Source organism: Mirounga leonina, unplaced genomic scaffold, assembly GCF_011800145.1.
Source record: "Mirounga leonina isolate KUSES-001 unplaced genomic scaffold, KU_Mleo_1.0 Mir_53, whole genome shotgun sequence".
Taxonomy (NCBI): Eukaryota; Metazoa; Chordata; class Mammalia; order Carnivora; family Phocidae; genus Mirounga; species Mirounga leonina.
This window is the reverse complement of record NW_023270807.1, coordinates 21,650,083-21,671,343: the sequence shown is the minus strand read 5'-3', so window position 1 is coordinate 21,671,343 and position 21,261 is coordinate 21,650,083. Positions and strand designations below refer to the sequence as shown.

General features: G+C 36.2%; 1 protein-coding gene across 1 annotated transcript in view; it reads left to right on the top strand.

The window, feature by feature from the left end:
* The window catches only part of COL21A1 (collagen type XXI alpha 1 chain), a 233,169-nt gene that overhangs the window by 143,997 nt on the left and 67,911 nt on the right, over nt 1-21,261 (top strand). The window contains exons 11-14 of the mRNA XM_034991134.1: nt 3,458-3,511; nt 3,603-3,656; nt 19,673-19,726; nt 20,564-20,615. Of these exons, the coding sequence (XP_034847025.1) occupies nt 3,458-3,511; nt 3,603-3,656; nt 19,673-19,726; nt 20,564-20,615 (214 nt within the window). The remainder of the gene's footprint in view (nt 1-3,457; nt 3,512-3,602; nt 3,657-19,672; nt 19,727-20,563; nt 20,616-21,261) is intronic.

Sequence of the window (21,261 nt, the reverse complement as noted above, 5' to 3'; positions counted from 1 at the left end):
GTGTACCCTGCTATGAGTCAACCAGTGTTTAGTTTTTGCACCTCTTGGAAATTGTTCTGTGTTGTAATATTCCTCCCTATTAACCTTTATTTTCCTGATTTTTAGTCCAAAATTTATTTTTCTGAATTTCATCCAATTTCTTCTGGTAATTTTCCCTGGGATCCCCCAGCTTGGGTGTGGGTTGATTTTTCTTGCTAATCGTGCTTCCTCTAGCTTCTAAAATAATCTTAGAATTTCTTTATCCAACTAAGTTTTCAAGAATGCATCTCATTGTAAGTTAAAGAAAAAAAAAACAACATATCGACCTGGTTCTCATATTGTGGGAAGCATTTATTATTTCTGTATTGCAGTTCTTCCAAAGATAAAACAAACCTGGCCTTTGTAAAACACACTGAAGCCTTGTTCGCATGTTCACCATCAGATCTATATGAATGTTGAAAAAGGGTTAAATCAAAATGATGACACCTGGATCTGCCATTCCTTGTGTACTAATGGTGCCCATTAAGCCTACAGAATAACATTTTGCAGAAGTGTTCTCATGATTTTGTACAAAAGTCATTGAATCTGAAGAAGCAGAAAAAAAGAAACTTACATCTGAGTTCCTAGCATTTGCCAGGCATTTTCACCTGTGACTCCATTTGTTTTTTTTGTTTTTTTTGTTTTTTCCCCAGAAGTTGAAGTGGGCCCTTTTATCCTGGTTTTTGGTAAGAAACTGAGGCTTAGCTAGGCAAAGTCACTTAGCCAGAATTCCGTAGAAAGTAAAGGGAGGAGAAAAATTCAGCCCAAGGTCTTCCAATTTTAAAATTCATTGTCTTTCCACTTTCTTGAATTGCCTCCCAGGATTTGGGGATTTGATCACTCTGCCTGAGGTCACATTATGAGTCAGAGGTGAGCTGGGAACACAGTTTGGGGCATCTCCACGTTGCTTTAATCTATTGAAATGCGATGTGTCCTCTCTAACAAATGGATCATATTAACTTCTTCGAGGAAGAGAACAGCTTTTGATTTTCTACAAAAGATTCGTTTTGTGAAAAAAGTAATAAAGCAGGTATGACATTTAGCTTAACTTTTGAAAAATTGTGAAAAAGAACAATTCATTACAGTGAACTTTGCAGATGACCAGTCATTTTGGTAAATAGCCAATCTCCATGGTAACTTTCTTTTGAGGAATTATATGAACATTCCTTTTCTTCGGGCACTCCATATTCTAAATAAAAGTAGCCTCGCAAAATGGGCTTTAAAAAAATCTTGTTAATTATTCTAGAATCATAAGATCTGATCTACCATGAAGCATTTTCTGATAGAGGGTATTCCCACTGGCTCTTTCAACTTACTAGCTATGTATCTTTGGGCACATTACTTAATCTTCTGTCTTAGTTTCCTCATCTGAAAATAGGGATAATGTAGACCCTACATTAAAGGGTGGTTGTGAGGGTTAAGTGAATTAATATATGTGAGGTACTTAGACTGGAACATGACAAATACTGTATAAATTATTGCTATTATTGTTTCTCCCAATTACAACAGCCTATTGTGTATCATGTCGGACTATCCAGAGAGTGCATACAGGGTTTTGAAGGACTTGGAGGCACCCTAAATGGTGGAAGTTATAAGTAATCTAACTCCGTTTGGGCATATGCTAGCAGTGACAGATTTGAAATTTAATTCCAGACCTATCTGATTGCAAAGTGGTTGAAGGAAAGACATTCAGTGGTAACTGGAGTGGTAGAGAAAAAAGCCTCAACAAACCGTGTAGATTGACTTTCCTCTTTCTTCCGACTGATCTTGAGAACAGGAAGCACAGGGCATTACTAAAAGCTTCAGTTTGCTCCTGGTAGCAGCACGAACATAATCTGGTTCCTTGGGGAAAGAGATTTTTTACACTTAGTGCAGTGTGGATGACTCGAAGGTAAATTCGTCCGAAGTGTGGTTAACAAAAAATTGCCGAATGCTCTGTTCAATACTGGAAATACAGAAATGAATTGGACCAGGTTTCTCATATCAAGGGGCACATAATCCCAGGACACAGAGACAGTGGCTGCCCAGAGACATATGTTGGGTTTGAATACTGCAGATCGTTTTGTATGGAGTATGGAGAGATTCGTTTTGAGACTCATTCACTGACGAAATAAAATGTTAAAGGTTTGGGCACGGACTCAGGAGAAGAATTTGTGTGAGAAATCCTAGTGTATCCTAGTGATACACTCTGTGAAGAACTGAATGGGGTATGAAGGAAAGGATCATGGTTGGCGCTAGAAATTATATAGTCTATCATTTGGAGAGTAACTGGGAACATTTTACAGAATAAGAAATACAAGTGCGTGTAAAAGGATAAAAACAGTAATTTAGGAGTGCTGTTGCTGAGACAACCATTATTATTGTTATTGGTATTATTAGAGCTAGTAAAGAATAGTAAAAGGAATATTTAAAAATGGGAGTGGGAAAGCAGGGAGTCATGCTGTCTCTAAAATGACAGCTAGAAATGTGCTGACAAGTGAGTGGGTGCATACAAAAACCAGCCATAAATAGCCACATGGAAATGAAGCTTTTGGATTTAACAATGAAGATGTAATTGGAAACACTAATGAGATCTGTTTTAATACGGCTGACAACAGAAAGCCATATCCAAACAGTAAGATCTGAGAGAGATGGAATCTAAATAAGAGAAATGTATTTGCAGGTGCCAGGTGGACCAAGTCAACTTGACATTGACCCAGAGAAACCTAGACAAATGTTCTGGGCCTGCAAGTTTGTTTGGGAGTTTAATTGCCATATGCTGAATGAAGAATGAATAGTTTGCCTTGTCTGAAGAAGTTGTGCTGTAGTACCAAAGGGCCACTGTCTGGGGGGACATGTAAGAAGCAGTGGAGTTGAAAGGGACCCTCGCCTCAGCAGACAGCTCAGCCTTGGGAGGTGGGGGAGACATGTCACAGCTGTGCTCATGGGGTTAACAGCAGCAGCTTTCTAAAATGAGCAATCCAAAAGGCTGTTACAGACTGACCCTGAAGAATAACATTTATCAAGTTCTGATTTATTCCAGAGATTAACTCCAATGACCATTAATTAGGTAGTTTAAAAATGTATTAGTGTAATCCTCTAATCTTACATGTTTTTCTCTTGAATATGTTGAATATGTTTCTATGTTGAATATGTGCAAAACATTTTTTTTAGGAGCTTTGAACATTGGCTCTGTATTTGCATCCCAGAGCCTTCCATGTCATTGAAACATATCTGGATATTTTTATTAATCTAGAGATATTTAAGACCTTTTCCCTAAAGACTGAAGGATATTAATTCCACATTCAGCATTTGAAACTTTGTTATTTTTGTTTCTTAAACAGTCACCCAGTGAACTCTTAAGTGTAAGACACTCAAGAAAAGAGTGAATCCTGAAATGGGGGACTGCTCTTTTTGAGTATGTTGAAATACTAATTATTTTGTGTTTACTTTTCTTTAGGGATATCAGGGAATTGCAGGATCACCAGGTGTCCCAGGATCCCCAGGAATACAAGTATGTGATTCATAGGTACACACTGAAGAATTAAACATTTCCAGTGAACCAAAAAACATAATTAACAGAATTTATTCTGTGCTTGGTTTAGGGAGTCCGAGGACTACCAGGTTACAAAGGAGAACCAGGGAGAGATGGTGAAAAGGTAAATGCATGCAAACAAAAATGTGTCCAGTTGCTTTGGTTCATTCAAGAACACCAAGGATGTTACCTATGGTGGCTCCCATTCAGTGGTGTTCACCTTGGGGAATCCCAAGATTTGTGGGCTTGGAAATTGGTCAGTGGTCACTGGCTAATAAAGCCCACAGAAGGGCTTTTATCACTAGATGAAATTGGTTGTCACTGGATGACCACCGTGACATGGAACAGATAATTGACATTGCTATGATGCCATTTTTCTCTCCCTGTGGTTAAGCTCTGAGGGGGGTTACCTTCTTAGAGGGGCGAGAACTATGTGGATGGAGTCATGTCCTCCGTAATAGATGCCAATCTGGCAGACGGTCTATTGGCTTAGTCTTACTGGACTTCCTCTTTAGGGCTTCAGTGGGTACATTTGTACTGCTGACTCTCCTTTTTTACAGCTCTGAGATTTGGCAAGCTTCCTTTTGAAGTACATGTTCTTTAAGTATGTTCAATATGTCGGTACCTCCCCATGGATCCGGATCGGTCGAGGCCTACTGGCCCTGGTAGCTGGTCCACGTCCAAGATGCCCATTTGTGTTTGCTCAGATCCCGTATTGATTTGTTAGCTTAAAGCACAATTGTATTTCTAAGGTCTGTGAAGGCATTCTGGTGTTTGCTCCTGATAAAAACCTGTACTAATTTTCTAACTACAATCCTTGCAAAGTATTACCTTTTTAAAGTAGTGTGCACAGCGTTCACATCTGAGAAATTCTGATCTTAACCTGTATCCATTTTATGCTTTTATGGTTGCCCATGTTGGTTGCAGAAAATTGTAGCTACTAAAGTACCATCTCTGGATGGATGGATCTCTGGCAAATCTAATGATGCATCGGTCACTTTCAAGCTATTTGGTCTTGGGCATGTTACTTAATGTCTTTGAGTCTTATATTTTTCATTGGCACAATGGTGATTCCTTCATAGGTTTCTTGTGAAGATTAAATGAGATAATGTGTGAAAAATATTTAGCATCGTTCCTGGTACAGGGTCTGTCTTAAATGGTGGTGGTTTTGTTCTGTTTTGTTCACGTACCATGGCTGCAGTTGGGATGTAGCATGGGGTGGGCTGCCATATGTCATGGGCACAACGGGGGTTGAAGCAGCCACTGAATTGGAAATTTAGTGATCAGAAAAGAAGCAGAAAAGATGACTAGGTCAGGGCAGCTTTATAATGTGGGAAGAATTAAAGGACATAAAGCAACTGCTGCCGTCGATATAATTCCTGAAGAATAGCATAAACTCCTCTTGCCTACTGCGTGACCTTTATGAGTCTTTTTAGCCGTGGAGAAATCTGCCTATTTTAAATGATGGGGATACATCTTGAGAGGTGATAGGGAGCATGCCGCACCTGCAGGAATGGCAGACGTCTTATATTTTCATGCTGTGGGGTTGTTGAGAGAGATTGCCTGACCTCTGCCAGGTGCACTGGGGAGTTCACTGGGAGCATGAGGTTATCTGTCCTGAGGAGACCATGTGCCAGACACCTCACCTACATTCTAGTCTACAGGATCACTGCTCTTTCCTTTCTTCCCTTTCTTTCTCTTTCAAAGATTTTACTGGAGAGAGAGAGAGAGGAGAGCATGAGCAGGGGGAAGAGGGAGAGGGAGGAGCAGGCTCCCCACTGAGCAGGGAGCGTGATGCAGGACTCGATCCCAGGACCCTGGGATCATGACCTGAGCCAAAAGCAGACGCTTAACCAATGGAGCCACCCAGGCACCCCGGATCACTGCTGTTTCTTTAACATTCTGACAATTAGCCTGATTTGAGGATGACAGGGATTTATTAAAAGTATGCATATATGAATGAATGTATCTATCAATGGATGAATGAATAAATTTATCTATTTTTCGCTTTTACTTGGGTTTTAGAGACCAGATATAAAAAGGAGGGTTTTTATTCCTCTTAAAAAGATTTGGAGTAAAGTGTCTATTTGAAAATAAAGGAATAACAACAATTTGATTAGTCGCAGCTTTAACTGCACTGTTGTTTGGGGTCATTGTACTCTCTTCACAATAGAAGTGCATGAATTTTATGAAGTCATACATTTTGTTGAATAAAATAAGATGTATGTTTATGTGAAGTTCTCTGTTTTCAGTCCAGTAATAGTTACACTCAGAGTTGCTTGTTTTCTGAAATTTGTTGTTGGGGCACAAAGTCTGACCTGACACAGTCACTTTGCGCCCGAAACCACCACGTGCTGTGCCATCTACATTTCCTCCTCACATTCCGTGTGGCTTTAGAGTGTTCCTTACCTAGAGTTGCAGTAATTGAATAAGTTACAGACGTTTCCTCGATTCTTCCTCTAGAATATAGTTCCTTAATTTTCAGAAATGGGAAGGTTGAAAAATAGACCCCTGAGGTGACTTTGACTTGGGGCAGCACAGGACATTTTCCCAGGCGTCACACAGTGGCTTCTCAGAGATGGTTCCATACAACGCTGTCCTCCATTAGGATCTTTTCCCAGAATCATTTCCATTTTGTGGATTTCTTCTGAAAACTCCCATTGTAGGAGTTTCCACTTAAGATAATTAAAACTACATGCACTTTCTTGCTGACTTCAACATTTGTTCCTACCTATCAGACCATAGAATGTGTATAGATTTCACAGGGTTTTTTTCTTTTTCCCTCCTTAATTTACAAAATTAAAAAGGAGCACTTATTCACCAAATGGTCTTCAGTTGGTAACTCATTTTATAATATGCTTTAAAGCTATTTGGAATTCAAGAAAAAGTACTTCAAAACACTTCTTCAACTTTAAGGAAACCCGTATATTTAAATCATTGGGGAAATATATTTTGTTAAAACTTACATTAGGCTGAGTTGATTAACTGGCACATATATATGGGTTTTTGAGTTGATTATGAAACTTTTTTTATAGCAAACTCAATTCTGAACACATGGGAGGTAGTAACTATTTTTTTTTAGACTTTGTACAAATTCATCACTTGGTTTTTCTGGGGTTAAGAAATAAAATATGCTAATTATATCCAAGGTCTCATTATGGAGCAAATTATACATTTTGTTTAATTTCCTCATTAGATCAATTAACATTTAAATTGTCACTTCAAGACCTCAGTTTCCCATTGTCCTTAACATTCATACAAGAGTATGATGTGATGAATAAAGATTTACTTTCATTATTGCACTTCTAAAGTCAAAAGATTAAGTGGTATTACAGTGATTTATATAGTCAGTTATAATTAGGGAACTCCAGTATACATGTTGAGAGAACAGTAATAAAGGACCAAGCTAAAAGGGTTATTAGGGAATATGCTAAAACTTAGGATGTTGGTAGTTTTACTTCTGTAATGTCTGAAGACAAAAAAAAAAAATTACAAAAAATTAAAGCCAAGAATGATATGGGAGGGAGAAATAGTTAGAATTGGCTTAGTAAAGTGACCACGTTTATTTTCTTTCTCAAAAAGGGAGGGTAATCTACCTGTGTAGCTTCCTCATAACACCACAGCCCAAAGGCCCAAACACTGGTGTGTGTGTGTGGCTGGGGTTGGAGGGGGACAAGAAAAGGAGGCTTAATGAAGTTACAGGTTATTGGCTTGGCTTTGAATTCACCGTTTACTTTATCCTCTATCCATTCTCTAAATGTCAGATTGTTCCAGGGCTCAGTCCTGTGCCCTTCTTTTTCATCCTTAACAGAGTCTGTTTATTACATTATTAAATATAAACTTACATGAATATAAATTTATGTGTTACTTATATAAGTATACATATTGTTGATAAGCCTATTAATATACTGAGGGTTGCCTGGGTGGCTCAGTTGGTTAAGCGTCGGGCTCTTGGTTTCGGCTCAGGTCATGATCTCAGGGTCGTGAGATAGAGCCCCGCCTCTAGCCCCTTGTTGGCTTGGCTTCCTCTCAGCACAGAGTCTGCTTGGGATCCTTTCGCTCTGTCTCTCCCTCCACGTACGCTGGCTTGCACATGTGCGCGCACATGCTCGCTGTCTCTCTCGAATAAGTAGAAAAAATACATCTTTAAAAATATTAATATATTGATATAACCAATGTTATAGTTAATAAAAATATTAAATACATACACACGTATATATACATTCTGTTTTCTGATGAAGTATTTTGCTTCATCTGAATCTGAAGAAACTGTGGAATTGTTGTTAAAAGCAGGAATTTTCAGAACTTTTTCTACTTTTTATGGAAGGGGTGGTACCACATTTTCCTTCTTTCCTATATCCTTTTCTCAGAGGCTTTTCTTCCAAAGCAGCACTAATTGTGCCTTCCCTAAATAGTCACTGAAGCCAGGTTTTGTTAAGTGTCCCTTCTGTACATGGGGTGCTAACCTGTGTGTGCTCAGGTGTTGATTACTTCCGTGAATACGTTTATAATGTCTTGATCATTTTCTGATCTTTCAACTTCTTTTAAGGCTCTATAATGGATTCAGTATCTCAGGTTATTGAAAAGAATCATTAATTCCATGTCCCGCCTCATTTGTTGGCTGCTATGCCATTTTCTGTCCTGTTTTCTTTTTCTCTACTGGCATCACTGGGAAACTTAAAACCTTCATTGAATTTTTATAGAGTGCTTCATATTTTGTTGGTTCTAAACTCCTATTTCTCATCCTCATTTTGGGTATACTCTGTCTATGGTCACTAATAAGCTATGGGAGTGACCCTGTTGTGGAAGCTCAGGAATCTACCTTTTTTTCTAGGCCTGACTAGTTCAGCGATGATCCCCAAACCCAAGGGGATTGCCCATGATTGTGTTAAAGATGGGGAACATTTTAGTAGATTTAAACAATTCCCAAGAAATCATTGCCTGAGCCTCAAAAGACTTAACATTTGTTTCTATGTGAGAGGAGAAAGAACCACCAAGATGTGTTAGGTGAATTTAAATTATAGAATCTTTGTAGTAGAAGACTTTTAGGCATGTAGTTCCATATTTATGTATGAATTATATGCCTATGCTACTGAACAAAGCATTATATACATTTAAAACATGCATACACTGAGAAATTTTTAAAGAATGAGATTTTTTAGATAACAGTTTTCATATTCTTTTACTATGCACATGAATAATCTTGACCCTTTTATTTTTCTAAAGATTTATGTATTTTAGAGAGCATGTACATGCATGAGTTGAGTGGAGGGGTAAGGGGAGCGGGAGAGAATCTCAAGTGGAGTCCCTGCTGAGTGGGGAGCCCAGTGTGGGGCTTGATCTCAGGACCCTGAGATCATGACCTGAGCCAAAATCAAGAGTCTGTTGCTTAACCAACTGAGCCACCCAGGTGCTCCAACTTGACCTTACTTTAGAGACTATGATTCTAGACCAAATTATGGGATGGATAAACTCATCAAAGGCATATTCTTCAGTCAGGAAAGCTAAATCTTGGATTCTCTTTGATTCTAATCTCTTGTAAGGTCAGATGGAACCAGGAGAGTGACTCCTCAAAAATAATTGTTTTGTTGGAATATTTTGGAAGACTCAAAAGTGTTTATTGTATTTTAGAAAATGAAAATATTTTTCATATTCAGAAAATTATTATTAATCAAAAGCAAGGCACCAGCTGAGGATAGAGTAGCATATGCTGCAGTAACAAGTAAATTCCAAATGCCTATGACTCAAAATAAATAAAGGTTTATTGCTCATCAGACTACACATTTATTAGCAGTAGTGAGGGGTCCCCCTTTCCCTCACATGGAGACTTAGGCTGATAGAAGTTTCATCATCTAGATTATAACTACTTATAGGAGCAGGTATTTGGAGAATCAGACAGTGGCTCTTAAACTACTACTATTTATCTTTAATTAGCCAGAGCAAATTTTGTAAACCACACCAAGTTCAAGAGTCAGCAAAGTATGATTCCCCCATATGCTTGGAAGTAGAGAGAATCTGGATATTGATAAATGGTGGTCATATCTACTAAAGAAAAATTGGAATGAACCAGAATGGATTTTTCCTCCAAGAGGTTGGGATCTAATAAAGCACATAACACGTATACAGTAAGTGTCAAGATAGTCAGTTGTTAAGTGCTAAGGAAGAGAGTTGAATACAATTCTCTAAGAGTTACAGGAAAGTGGAAAATTCAAAAAGGCTTCATGAAAGAAACTGTAAGCAGGTTAATCACAGCTATATACTACATGGGCTGTCCCTAACCAATTTAAAATCTCTGATTTAGGGATGCTGTGGTTCTTAAGACGTTGCAGTGTGTGTGTGTGTGTGTGTGTGTGTGTGTGTGTGTATGTTTTAGTAAATTTTTCTGAGTATATCCATAGGAAAATTTCCTGGAACTGGAATTGATTACAGGATCAAAGGGTTAAATGCATAATTAAACTTTGATACAAACTGCCTATTTAAGTTCAGTAAGTTTGTACTCCCCCCAAAAGTATGTGAAAATAACTTTCTTCACACTCTTATCAGCACTAAGTTTCATTCCAAGTTTCTAATTTTCACCAGTACAAGTTAAAAATGGTATTGGTTTGGTTTGCATTTCTTTATTAGTAAGGTAAAGAACCTTGTCATGTGATTTGGGGGCATTTTGTTAACTCTCTGTCATTTCCTTTTTAGTCATATCCTTTTTTTTTTTTTTTTTTGCTTTCTATTGGGCTGTTGATCTTTTTAAAAATTGAGTTTTATAGATAGTTCATAGATAGTATGAAAATATTTTTTCCTGGTTTTTATGTGTTTTGATTTGGTCTTTGAAATTTTAGCCATACATAAAATTTAAATTTTTATGTATGTGTATTTTCTTTTTTTTCCTTATGCTTGTGTTTATATAAAAGGATTCCACATTCCAACATTTTGAAGACTCATTACTTTTAGACTTTTGTTATTTTATATTTGAATCTTTATACTTTGGTATTTGGAGTAAAGTTAGATGAGCATTTGTATTTTTCCCTCTCTTTTCCTAAATGGATAGCCAGTTGCCACAACAATATTTACTTTTTCTCCATTTATTTGGAAGCTCCTCGTTATTGCTAAATTTCCATTTTCATATGGCTCTATGTTTTTGGCTTTCCATTCTGTTCCATTTATCGGTCTACATCCTCTCCAACACCAAATTGTTCTTAATTGTTGTCACTTCATAATATGATTTAATGTTGGCAGGCCTATTACTTCCTCATTATTCTTTATAATCAAAATTTTCCTGGCTATTCTTACATGCTTATTTTTCCAGATAAAGCTCAATATCTTTTCTTCAAGTTTTTAGAAATTCTTACTCATATTTTAATTAGGATTCCTTTTATGGATTAATTATAGAATCATTGATGTAATTTCAATACTGAGTTTTCCCATTTAAGTTTATGATTTATTTACCTTTTTATTTCAATCTTGAAACTCAGTGAAATAACATTGAAGTTTTTTTCATATTGGTCTTCAACATTACCTAAGTTTATATCTTGGAATTTTTATCTCCTTTGTTTCTATTACAAATAGAAAATGTTCTTTAATATATTTTCTTATTGGTTATTATTTATATATAAAAACAATTTTGTATATTTTTAAAGCAGGAATTAACTGCATATTCAGTGATTTAGGGTATTAGCTGTATATTGGTATATTAGATGTATGATCATATATAAAGATTAGTTTTCTTCCTTCTAGTTTTTAACTTATTTCTATATTTTGTCTGAATTCATTGGCTACTCAAAACTGGCTAGAAAAACATTAAAAATAGTGATGATGTTGGGTGAAGTTTCAAACATAGTCTCTTTTAGTCCAGGTTTATGGCTTCTTTGGTAGTACAACTCTCTCAACAGCAGAGGGATATTTGTGATTTTGTATCTTTGACTTTTGATTCCAGCCAATAGCAGCATCCGTAGTCCTTGCTTTAGTCATGACCCTCTCTACATTAATTTATTAACTACTAATAATGATAGGTGACTTAAATTTATCAGACATCCATTGCATTCTTAGTTGTTGTTGTTGTTGTTTCCCTTGAGCCATTCTATCCATCTTGAAAGGATTTATTGGACCCACCTTCATTGATTCAGAGGTTTTAAGAATAGTGTTTATGGCCACATCCTTGATTTGGTTCTTCCTGGAGACTGTTTTAATTGAACTTCTTTTAAAGGTCTCTTCCAGTTTCATCATTTATCTATTAGAGATGAGAAAAAAGTTGTATCTTCCAATCCCAGTATTTTTGGACTTGGTCTATTCCTTTTAATTACTACTTGCAAATCGGCCGATTATTTTCTGAGCTTCTTTCTTTTATAGTGCCTTTTGTAAACAGCCAATACCAATCAATTCATGATACCAACATTCTGTTTTCTCAGTTCTTTACCTGTAGCTCTAAGTTCATTTGATGCATTATTTGCCTTTGCAAGTATTACCAGCAAAGTTTTTATCAGATATTTACCACTTTATTAAATGAATCACTATTTTTTACACTTTTAGTAATTGTTTTCATTGTTCACTACCTAGCCCCAAAGCCAGTGCCATATATATTTTTTGATATTGTTTTGGCAGTCTCCTTTTTCTAGCATACCAATTTTTGTATTAATTAACATAGATTAAGCTGTATTACAGTAGCAGATGACCAACACAAGAGCATTTATTTGTCATTTGCATTACATGCCCATTGTGAATAGATTTTGGCTTAACTTTACCACTTTTTTGCAACCCATTATTTTAAACCTTGGACATAACTTGGGTGAACAACATGAGTTTGAACTGCACAGGTCTACTTATTTTTTTTCAATAAATATAGTATAATACTGTAAATGTATTTTCCTTAATAACGTTTTCTTTTCTCTAGCTTACTTCATTATAAGAAGACGGAATATAATAAACATAAAAATTATATGTTAATCACTTATTTGTGTTATTCATAAGACTTCTAGTTAACAGTAGTCTATTAGTAGTTGTTTTTGGAGAGTCAGAAGTTATATGTGGATTTTCAATTGCATGGGGGTTAGCCCCCCAACGCCTAAATTCTTCAAAGGTTTGCTGTGTTCAGATAACACTTTCTTATGTTCTGTATTTTGTAGATATTGTTTCAGTATTCCTCAACAATTTGCTCACTAAATTTCTTACCTCTTTCTCCTTGCCTTCCTTGCCCCACTTGACTGCTATATATTAATATGTATGCTACGCCTTTGTATTTTACTTAAAAATCTTATTTATGCACATGAGGGTAGCTTTGTCCAGATTTTTATTTTTCCATTCTAATGTGGTTGAATGCTCCTGGTCTTCTCACTTCATCTGAGATTTGTTTGTTATCTTTGGTAAATTAAAATTTGAAGATTATGTTTTCTATAACCTGTAGCCAGAGAGTGAAATTCTTAGACTTTGTTCAGCCTTAATAGGGAATCCTGATTTGTCTTCTTTCTTCTGTATTTCTATCAAGTATTTACTGTCCAGCTAAATTCCATTTTATCAAGAGTATATCTTTGTCTAGCCCGGCCATCAACAGGTTATTTCAACACAGCTTCTAAAGAGTTAGCTCAGGTAGTCTTCTTAACTTAATCTTTTCTCTCTGTAGAAACTGTTACCACTCCTTCCTGCCTGAAGCAAAAAGGAAAAAACAAAAAACAAAAAGTGGTTTTGGTTCTAATATTAGGAGTCTACATGTAGGGGGGAGAATATCATCCAGTTTTCTTGTTGTGCCTCTTGGTCTCCCCCTGAATCTTATTTTTTTTTCTTTTATTCTTTGGTTAAATTATTGCATTTTAGGATTAATAAATTCTAGAATGTATGGGTTTTTAGTGGATCTTCTGTTGTCTATCTTTCTCTCCCATATACACACAGATTGTTTTTAATCTTTAGTGGAAAATTAAGATGGTCATGGGAAAGCTATTACCCACGAGAAGGACATTCTTTACCAGCCAAAAAATACCATAAACCCCAAAATGCAGTGGTGTAAATGAGAGTTTATATTTCTCCTGTAATCAGTTGTTTACGTACTCATCCAAAGACTCATGTTTTTCCTTTTTTTTTTTTTAATTTTAATTTATTTATTTGAGACAGAGAGAATGAGAGACAGAGAGCATGAGAGGGAGGAGGATCAGAGGGAGAAGCAGACTCCCTGCCGAGCAGGGAGCCCGATGCGGGACTCGATCCCGGGACTCCAGGATCGTGACCTGAGCCGAAGGCAGTCGCTTAACCAACTGAGCCACCCAGGCACCCTCATGTTTTTCCTTCTTGTTGGTCTAGTCTCAGAGTGTTCCCTTCCACGTAGACAAGCCTTCATCACTAGTCATCACTTTCCTTTTAATAAATTCTGTGTAAGTTGCGGGCTGTAGTCCTCTACACATTCTGCTGGCAAGAACTGTGTTAGGTGGCCATGCTTAGCTGCAAAGGAGCCTGGGAAGTAGAGTCTCTACTTGGGAAACTGTGTGCCCAGATAAAAATCTTCTCTGTGATAGTAAAAGGTGAGCAGATTTTTGGATGTAACCATGAGCCTAGCATACTTTTTATTATCACATACACTTAGAGATAAATTAAAGGAACCAAACATAATACAGATAGATCTAAAGTATAATGTAATTTTTATTTATTTGACATCAGTTATTATGGGAGAGGATGAGGGGATTCCTGGACTTGAAGCCCCAATTCCCTCTCTGCAAAAATATATTTTATAATGGCTCCCATTCTTTCACTAGTGGAAAGGAATATTTCAATCTGTGGAATAGATCAGTTGTTAAAATTCAATTTTTTTTTTTTTTTTAAGGCCAATAGTGTATTGGTCTAGTCAGATAAGTACATTCCCAGATTTTCCTGCAATTAACCAGAGTGGATAAAGAATGAAATTGGTTCAGCATAAAACAGAATAAGTGAATGAATATTAGCACCCCTACACAGGAGGTCATAGTAATAACCCTCCAGGAGGTTTAAAGCCTCCCAGTGGAAAGTATAATGGGAACAATTGGAGATTACACCATATGTATACTTTATCAATTTATATCTTTCTTATATCTGTCTTGCTGTCTCCTTAATAGTGAACTGATGGGAACCTACCTCCCTAGAGGGCAGGATGCTCTGGATATTACTGTTTAAGCATCAATAAGTCACTAGGACTTCTTGATGAAGGTGAAGGGTAGAACATACACATTAACTTTCTCTATCTCTTAAACTCCCATAAGGCAACAGCCATGGAATAATAATTATAATAATAAAACCTAACATGACACAGAGAATAAAAAAGATAATAGGTCTACATTTTTGGAATCTGAAAGGACCCAAGGAAGCTCAATCTTAAAATAAAAAGTAATATGATTCATATGAGAGAGAATCCCTTTTGCACACACATGCACACGTGCTCACACACACACGCCTATGCATACAGATACCCCAAAAGCTTAGGAAATGGTAATACAAAGTAATTTCTGAAACTGGGAGTGATTGAAGGTAGGGCTAAAAATTGAAGCATGGGGACACCTGGGTGGTTCAGTCAGTTAAGCATCTGCCTTTGGCTCAGGTCACGATTCCAGGATCCTGGGATCTAGTCCTGCATCGGGATCCTTGCCCATCAGGGAGCCTGCTTCTCCTTCTGCCTGCCACTCCCTCTGCTTGTGCTGTCTCTGTCTCTCTGATAAATAAATAAATAAAATCTTTAAAAAAAATTTAAAAAATGGAAGCATGTTTGAATATTCCTTTAAGAACAATGAGATCCTGCTATCCCTTCCTAACCTCTGTACAGTGAAGTGAATCTCCCTTCTTCTACCCTGGCAGGATATATAAGTTTATTATCCAGAGAAGATAAAACTGAAGGTCTCTAGACTGAAAAGAAAAGGAGGGAGTTGTACTTATAGGCACAGAAGATCCTTCTATGGGGAATCCACTGATAGCCAGAGCTATTTGGGGAAATGACCCAGTGCCCCGCCCCCCCATATATAGAGAATCTCAGTCATTGAACAGTACTCCCTGAGAGTTTATCATCAGCTTCCATATGAACTGATCATTAGGAATCAGAAAATATCTTAGGAAAATTAAAGATCAGCAAAAAATCTTAGAAGAAACTGATAGAAGACCTGAGAAGAAGACTTGGACAAACTGTCATTAGTGCCTTCAGGGAGGGAGAACCCCTGATGGATGGTGCTTCAGCTATGTTCCTTGGTAGGAAGTGATGGGTCTTCACGACCAATATAGAGGCACTCCTGTAGCACATGACCCCCTTGTAGACCACATTTCAGATACTGGGTCCTCACACTCCTTGTATAGCACACCCCAGTTCCATTCCCAGGGTCTGCAAGCCTCTTTCCTGTCTCTGTCCTTCTGAGTGCCTTCTAACACAGTATGCTTAGAGGGAAGCTTGTGTATGTGAAATGTGGATGGAGTTTGGGTATGTGGTCTGAGTCCACATGTGTAAGCATGGGGTCATTATAGATGAAAAGTCTTCCATACTGCTTAGCATAATGGATGATTATAGACCATATTTATGCTGCATATTGTATAATTTGACATTGTAAGACACTATAAACAACAGGAGATCCTACAAGCTTTCTGAGAGGGAAAACCGTACAACCACCAAAAAAATGTCATATACGAATGATCAGAATCAGAAAGGCTTCAAACAGCTCACTAGTGACACTAAAGTCAAGAAGGGAATGGAGCAGAACCTTCAAAGGTCTGAAAGGAAAAGAAAATTCTAAACTATACTTCTATATGTGAATTATTAATTACATAAGTGAACAGAATAAAGATATTTTCAGAAATTGAAGGTTTCAAAAAGTTGTCTCCCATGAATTCCTTTTCAGAAGCTATGGGATGATGTATTCCCCTAACAAGGGAATAAACAGAGGAGAACAAATGTGTATGAGACAAATGAGAAGGCTCTAGAAAAGACAAAGAATATCAAAGTTTCAATGTATATGAGTATATTTCAAAGTGATTTTGACAATTGGAGATTGGAGTTCAATATTGTAATAAGTTTATAGGAAAATAAGGTGTCAACCCCCTACCTCTTTCCAAAACAGGCAGTTTTTAACTGTAGGGCAAGAAAAGGCAAGCAATCAGCATATTTATGGCTTAGTTGTGAATCTTCGTATCAGAAATAATGACTATTGATTCAACCAAAGTTGTAATAGAAAGCTAAGGGGATTTGTGCTTCCTAGAAGTGGAGATGGGGAGAGAGTGTTGGTTGGTTTGAGAGGATGATCCTCTTCTTTCACAGTGGGAGGTCAGTAGATAATGCTGGAAACTGAAAATGCAGTAGCAATGTAACCATGGGGTCTGGTGATTTAAGCTGATAATGATACGGAAACTTAGAATGAAAAAAGCTGCCTTTGGAGGGTTTTATCCCTTCAATAACTATGTCACTCTTTATGTGAATATTTTTTTTTAAATATTAAGATTTAAATTTTTTTATTTAAGTGTAGCTGACACCCAATGCTACAGTAATTTCAGGTGTACAATATAGTAATTCGGTGTCTTTATATGTTATACTATGCTCACCATAAGTATAGCTCCCATCTGTCACCATACAATGTTATTATAATATCATTGACTATATTCCCTATGTTGTGCCTTTTATTCCCTTGAATTTTTCATTCCATAACTGGAAGCCTGTATCTCCTACTGCCCTTCAGCCACTTTGACCATCTTTCTACCCCTCGTTCCTCTGGCACCCATTAGTTTTCTGTAATTTATAGGTCTGATTCTGCTTTTTGTTTGTTTTTTAGATTCCACATATGAGTGAAATCATATGGTATTTGTCTTTCTCAGTCTGACTTATTTCACTTAGTCTAATATTCCTAGCTCCATCTGTATTGTTGCAAAGGGCAAGATATCATTCTTTTTAGGCTGCATAATAATCCATTATATATACATATATACATACATAACACATTTTTTTTTTACTCTATTCATCAATTGACGGACACTTGGGCTGTTTCCCTATCTTGGCTATTAAAAATAATGCTACAGTAAACATAGGGGTCCAGATATCTTTTTGAATTAATACTTTTTTTTCTTTGTGCAAATACCTAGTAGTGGAATTTTAGATCATATTGTATTTCTCTTTTTAATTTTTTGAGGAAACTCCATACTTTTCACAGTAGCTGTGCCAATTTCCCTTTTTTTCCCCACATCCTTGCCAATACTTTTTATTTCTTAACTTTTTGATTTTAGCCATTTTGACAGGTGTGAGGTGATAGATACCTCATTGTAGTTTTGATGTGCATTTCCCTGATGATGAGTGATGTTGAGCATCTTTTCATGTGTCTGCAGGCCATCTTTATGTCTTCTTTGGAAAAATGTATGTTCAGGTCCTCTACCCATTTTAAAATCAGATTTTTTTTTTTTTGGTGTTGTAGAAGTTCTTTATATTTTTAAAATATATATGGATATATCATTTGCAAATAATCTTCTCCCATTCAGTAGGTTGCCTTTTTGTTTTATTGATAATTCCTTTGCTGTGCAGAACCTTTTTAGTTTGATGTAGTCCCAGTAGTTTTTGATTTTGTTTCCTTTGCTTTAGCAGACATAGCCAGAAAAATGTTGTGACAACCAGTGTCAGAGAAATTATTGCCTGTTCTTTCTTCTAGACTTTTTCTGGTTTTAGGTTTCACATTTAGGTCTTTAATCCTTTTGAGTTTATTTTTTGTGTATGGTGTTAGAAAGTGTTCCAGTTTCATTATTTTGCCTGTAATTGTGCAGTTTTCCCATTTATTGAAGAAACTATCTTTTCCCTATTGTATATTCTTGCTTTCTTTGTTATAGATTAATTGACCATATAAGCATGGGCTTATTTCTGGGCTATTTTGTTTTATTGATCTATGTGTTTATTTCTGTGCCAATGCCATACTGTTTTTTTTAAGATTTTATTTATTTATTCATGAGAGAGAGAGAGAGGCAGAGCGAGAAGCAGGCTCCCAAGGAGCAGGGAGCCCGATGCGGGACTCGATCCCAGGACCCTGAGATCATGACCTGAGCCGAAGGCAGACGCCTAACCATCTGAGCCACCCAGGCGCCCGCCATACTGTTTTGATTACTATAGCTTTTAGTGTATCTTGAAATCTGGAAGTATGATACCTCCAGCTTTTTTCTTCTTTCTCAAGATTTCTTTGGCTATTTGGGGTCTTTTGTGGTTTCATACAAATTTTAGCATTATTTGTTCTAGTTCTGAAAAAATGCTGATGGTACTTTGATAGGGATTACATTGAATTATAGTTTTCAAACTATAGGTTTTTTACTTCCTTGGTTAAGTTTATCCCTAGGTATTTCATTCTTTTTGGTGCAATTGTGAATGTGATTCTTTTCTTAATTTCTCTTTTTGCTATTTCATTATTAGTGCATAGAAATGCTACTGATTTCTGGGCATTAATTTTGTATCCTGCAACTTTACTGAGTTCATGTACTACTCATGGTGTTTTGCTGCATCTCCAAAATTTTGGATCATTGTGTTTTCATTTTCATTTGTCTCCATGTTTTTTGATTTAAACAAGGAGGTAAGAGACCTTTACAATGAAAACTTTAAGACACTGATGAAAGAAATTGAAAATGACGCAATGGAAAGATATTTTATACCCAAGGATTAGAAGAATTAATGTTAAAATGTCCACACTACCCAAAGCAATCTATAGATTCAATGTAATTCCTTAAAATACCAACAGCATTTGGGGCACCTGGGTGGCTCATTTGGTTAAGCAACTAACTCTTGATTTCGACTCAGGTCATGATCTCAGGGTCATGCGATGGAGCTCTGCATTGGGCTCCACGCTGAGCATGGAGCCTGCTTAAGATTCTCTCTCTCTCCCTCTCCCCCTTTCCAACCCTCCCCCTCCTCCTCATGCTTGCACTCCCGACCCCTGCAAAATATGTATATATATGCCAACAGCATTTTTCACAGAACTGGAACAAGTTCACCTAAGTCTCAGAATACTTTCCTTTTCTAATCATAAAGGAAACTGATAAATGAGGATTGATGTTTCATAGAGATAGGGTTTTAATGTAGATATGTGTTTAACTGTTCAAAGATTTTTTTTCCAGTGGATTTTGACAGGGTGAAGTTGAATATATGATGATTTTTTTAGGCTGAAATGTATTTTCTTTCATTAATTTTAGTTTTATTTTCAGGGTGACCGTGGACTTCCGGGTTTTCCTGGGCTTCATGGAATGCCAGGATTAAAGGTTGAAAAACAATCTAGTCTTTTAATATTCAGTAATGTTGCATTTTATTTTAAATTAAAACTTCTTTATGTTACAAATGTGTTATAAATAAATGCTCAAATGTAAAGTATATTAAAATAAATGATTGGATTACTATCATAATTTACATAAAGCTTTTTACAAATTTTCTTTAAAATTTCCAGTCACAAATGTTTTGGCATTTAAACATTGATGAGTAAGTTTTAATATATGAAAATTCTTTTAACTATAAGCCCTGTTATGGTACCAACTATCCTTATTTTTCCTTGTTTTTCTTCATAAAGCCTCAAAAATAGGGCTTTATAAACAAAGCTTAAATTATTTCTATTTTATTTTATATTGGCAGTTAAACTTTGTTTATAATTGGTGCTGTTTTTTTCTTTAAGCTTCAAGGGACATTTTCATATTTCTCTAAAATTCAATAATTTAATTCCAGTTAGTGAACATATAGTGTCATATTAGTTTCAGGTGTACAATATCATGATTCAACAATTCTATACCTCATTACTCAGTTCTCATCATAAGTTTACTCTTAATCCCCTTCATCTATTTCACCCATCCCCCACATCCCCTCTGATATGCTTTATTTTAAATGAATAAAGTTGTCTTTTTTTTTTTTTTTTAACAAGAACTTGAAGCATACTTCAGAATACATGGTTTGAAAAGATATATTTAAAACAAGAGAAATAGAATACACATTTTCTTCAGGTACACACAGAAGAATTCCCTGGTTAAATCACATAAAAATAGACATAAATACTGGAATTAAAAAATTAAAAAAATAAAAATAAAATTCAGTATTTATATTTTGTCTTTTAGGGTGAAATGGGCCCCAAAGGAGATAAAGGATCAACTGGATTTTATGGCAAAAAGGGAAGTATGGATTATAAAACAAAGTATCTGTATGGAACTTTGGATGTCATAGAAGTAGAAAACTTGGATTTCAGTCCCAGCTCACTCACCATTATAGCAATTAGCTTTGTTCACCTTTCTCAGGAAATTTATTTAGAATAATGAAAAAAATAGAATAATACCTGGTGTGTGGTATTTTATAAGAATACATCATGTTATTGATCATTCTGAATTTTTAAAATATTTATAAAGAGAGATTCTTTGGGAGGAAGTGGGAGCTGCTTAACAGCATGTCCATGGAGAATCAGTTATGGGCCTTCCGATTTCCTCACATTGGAGGATGATTATATTTTCTGTATATTATATTTACAATACTCACTGCTTTTTAATTTTGCCAAGATGTGGTTTCTGTTTTTAGATGCTTGTAATCCTGCATTCACCATTGCTTTTTAATGTCTTTGTGTCCACTGGCCTGGTAAAATAATGCTTTGCCGGGAGTTGTAGAGCCAACTCTAGCTGTCGTTCCATAAATTCTGTCACTATGTAAAGAGGTTAACTTTTTAACTTAAGTTTGAGTTGGAATTTTTAAATCATTATTGTACCTCCTTTGGGGATGGTGTCCAGAGGCATCCCCAATGGTCCAGCTACTATCACAGGCTATTCTA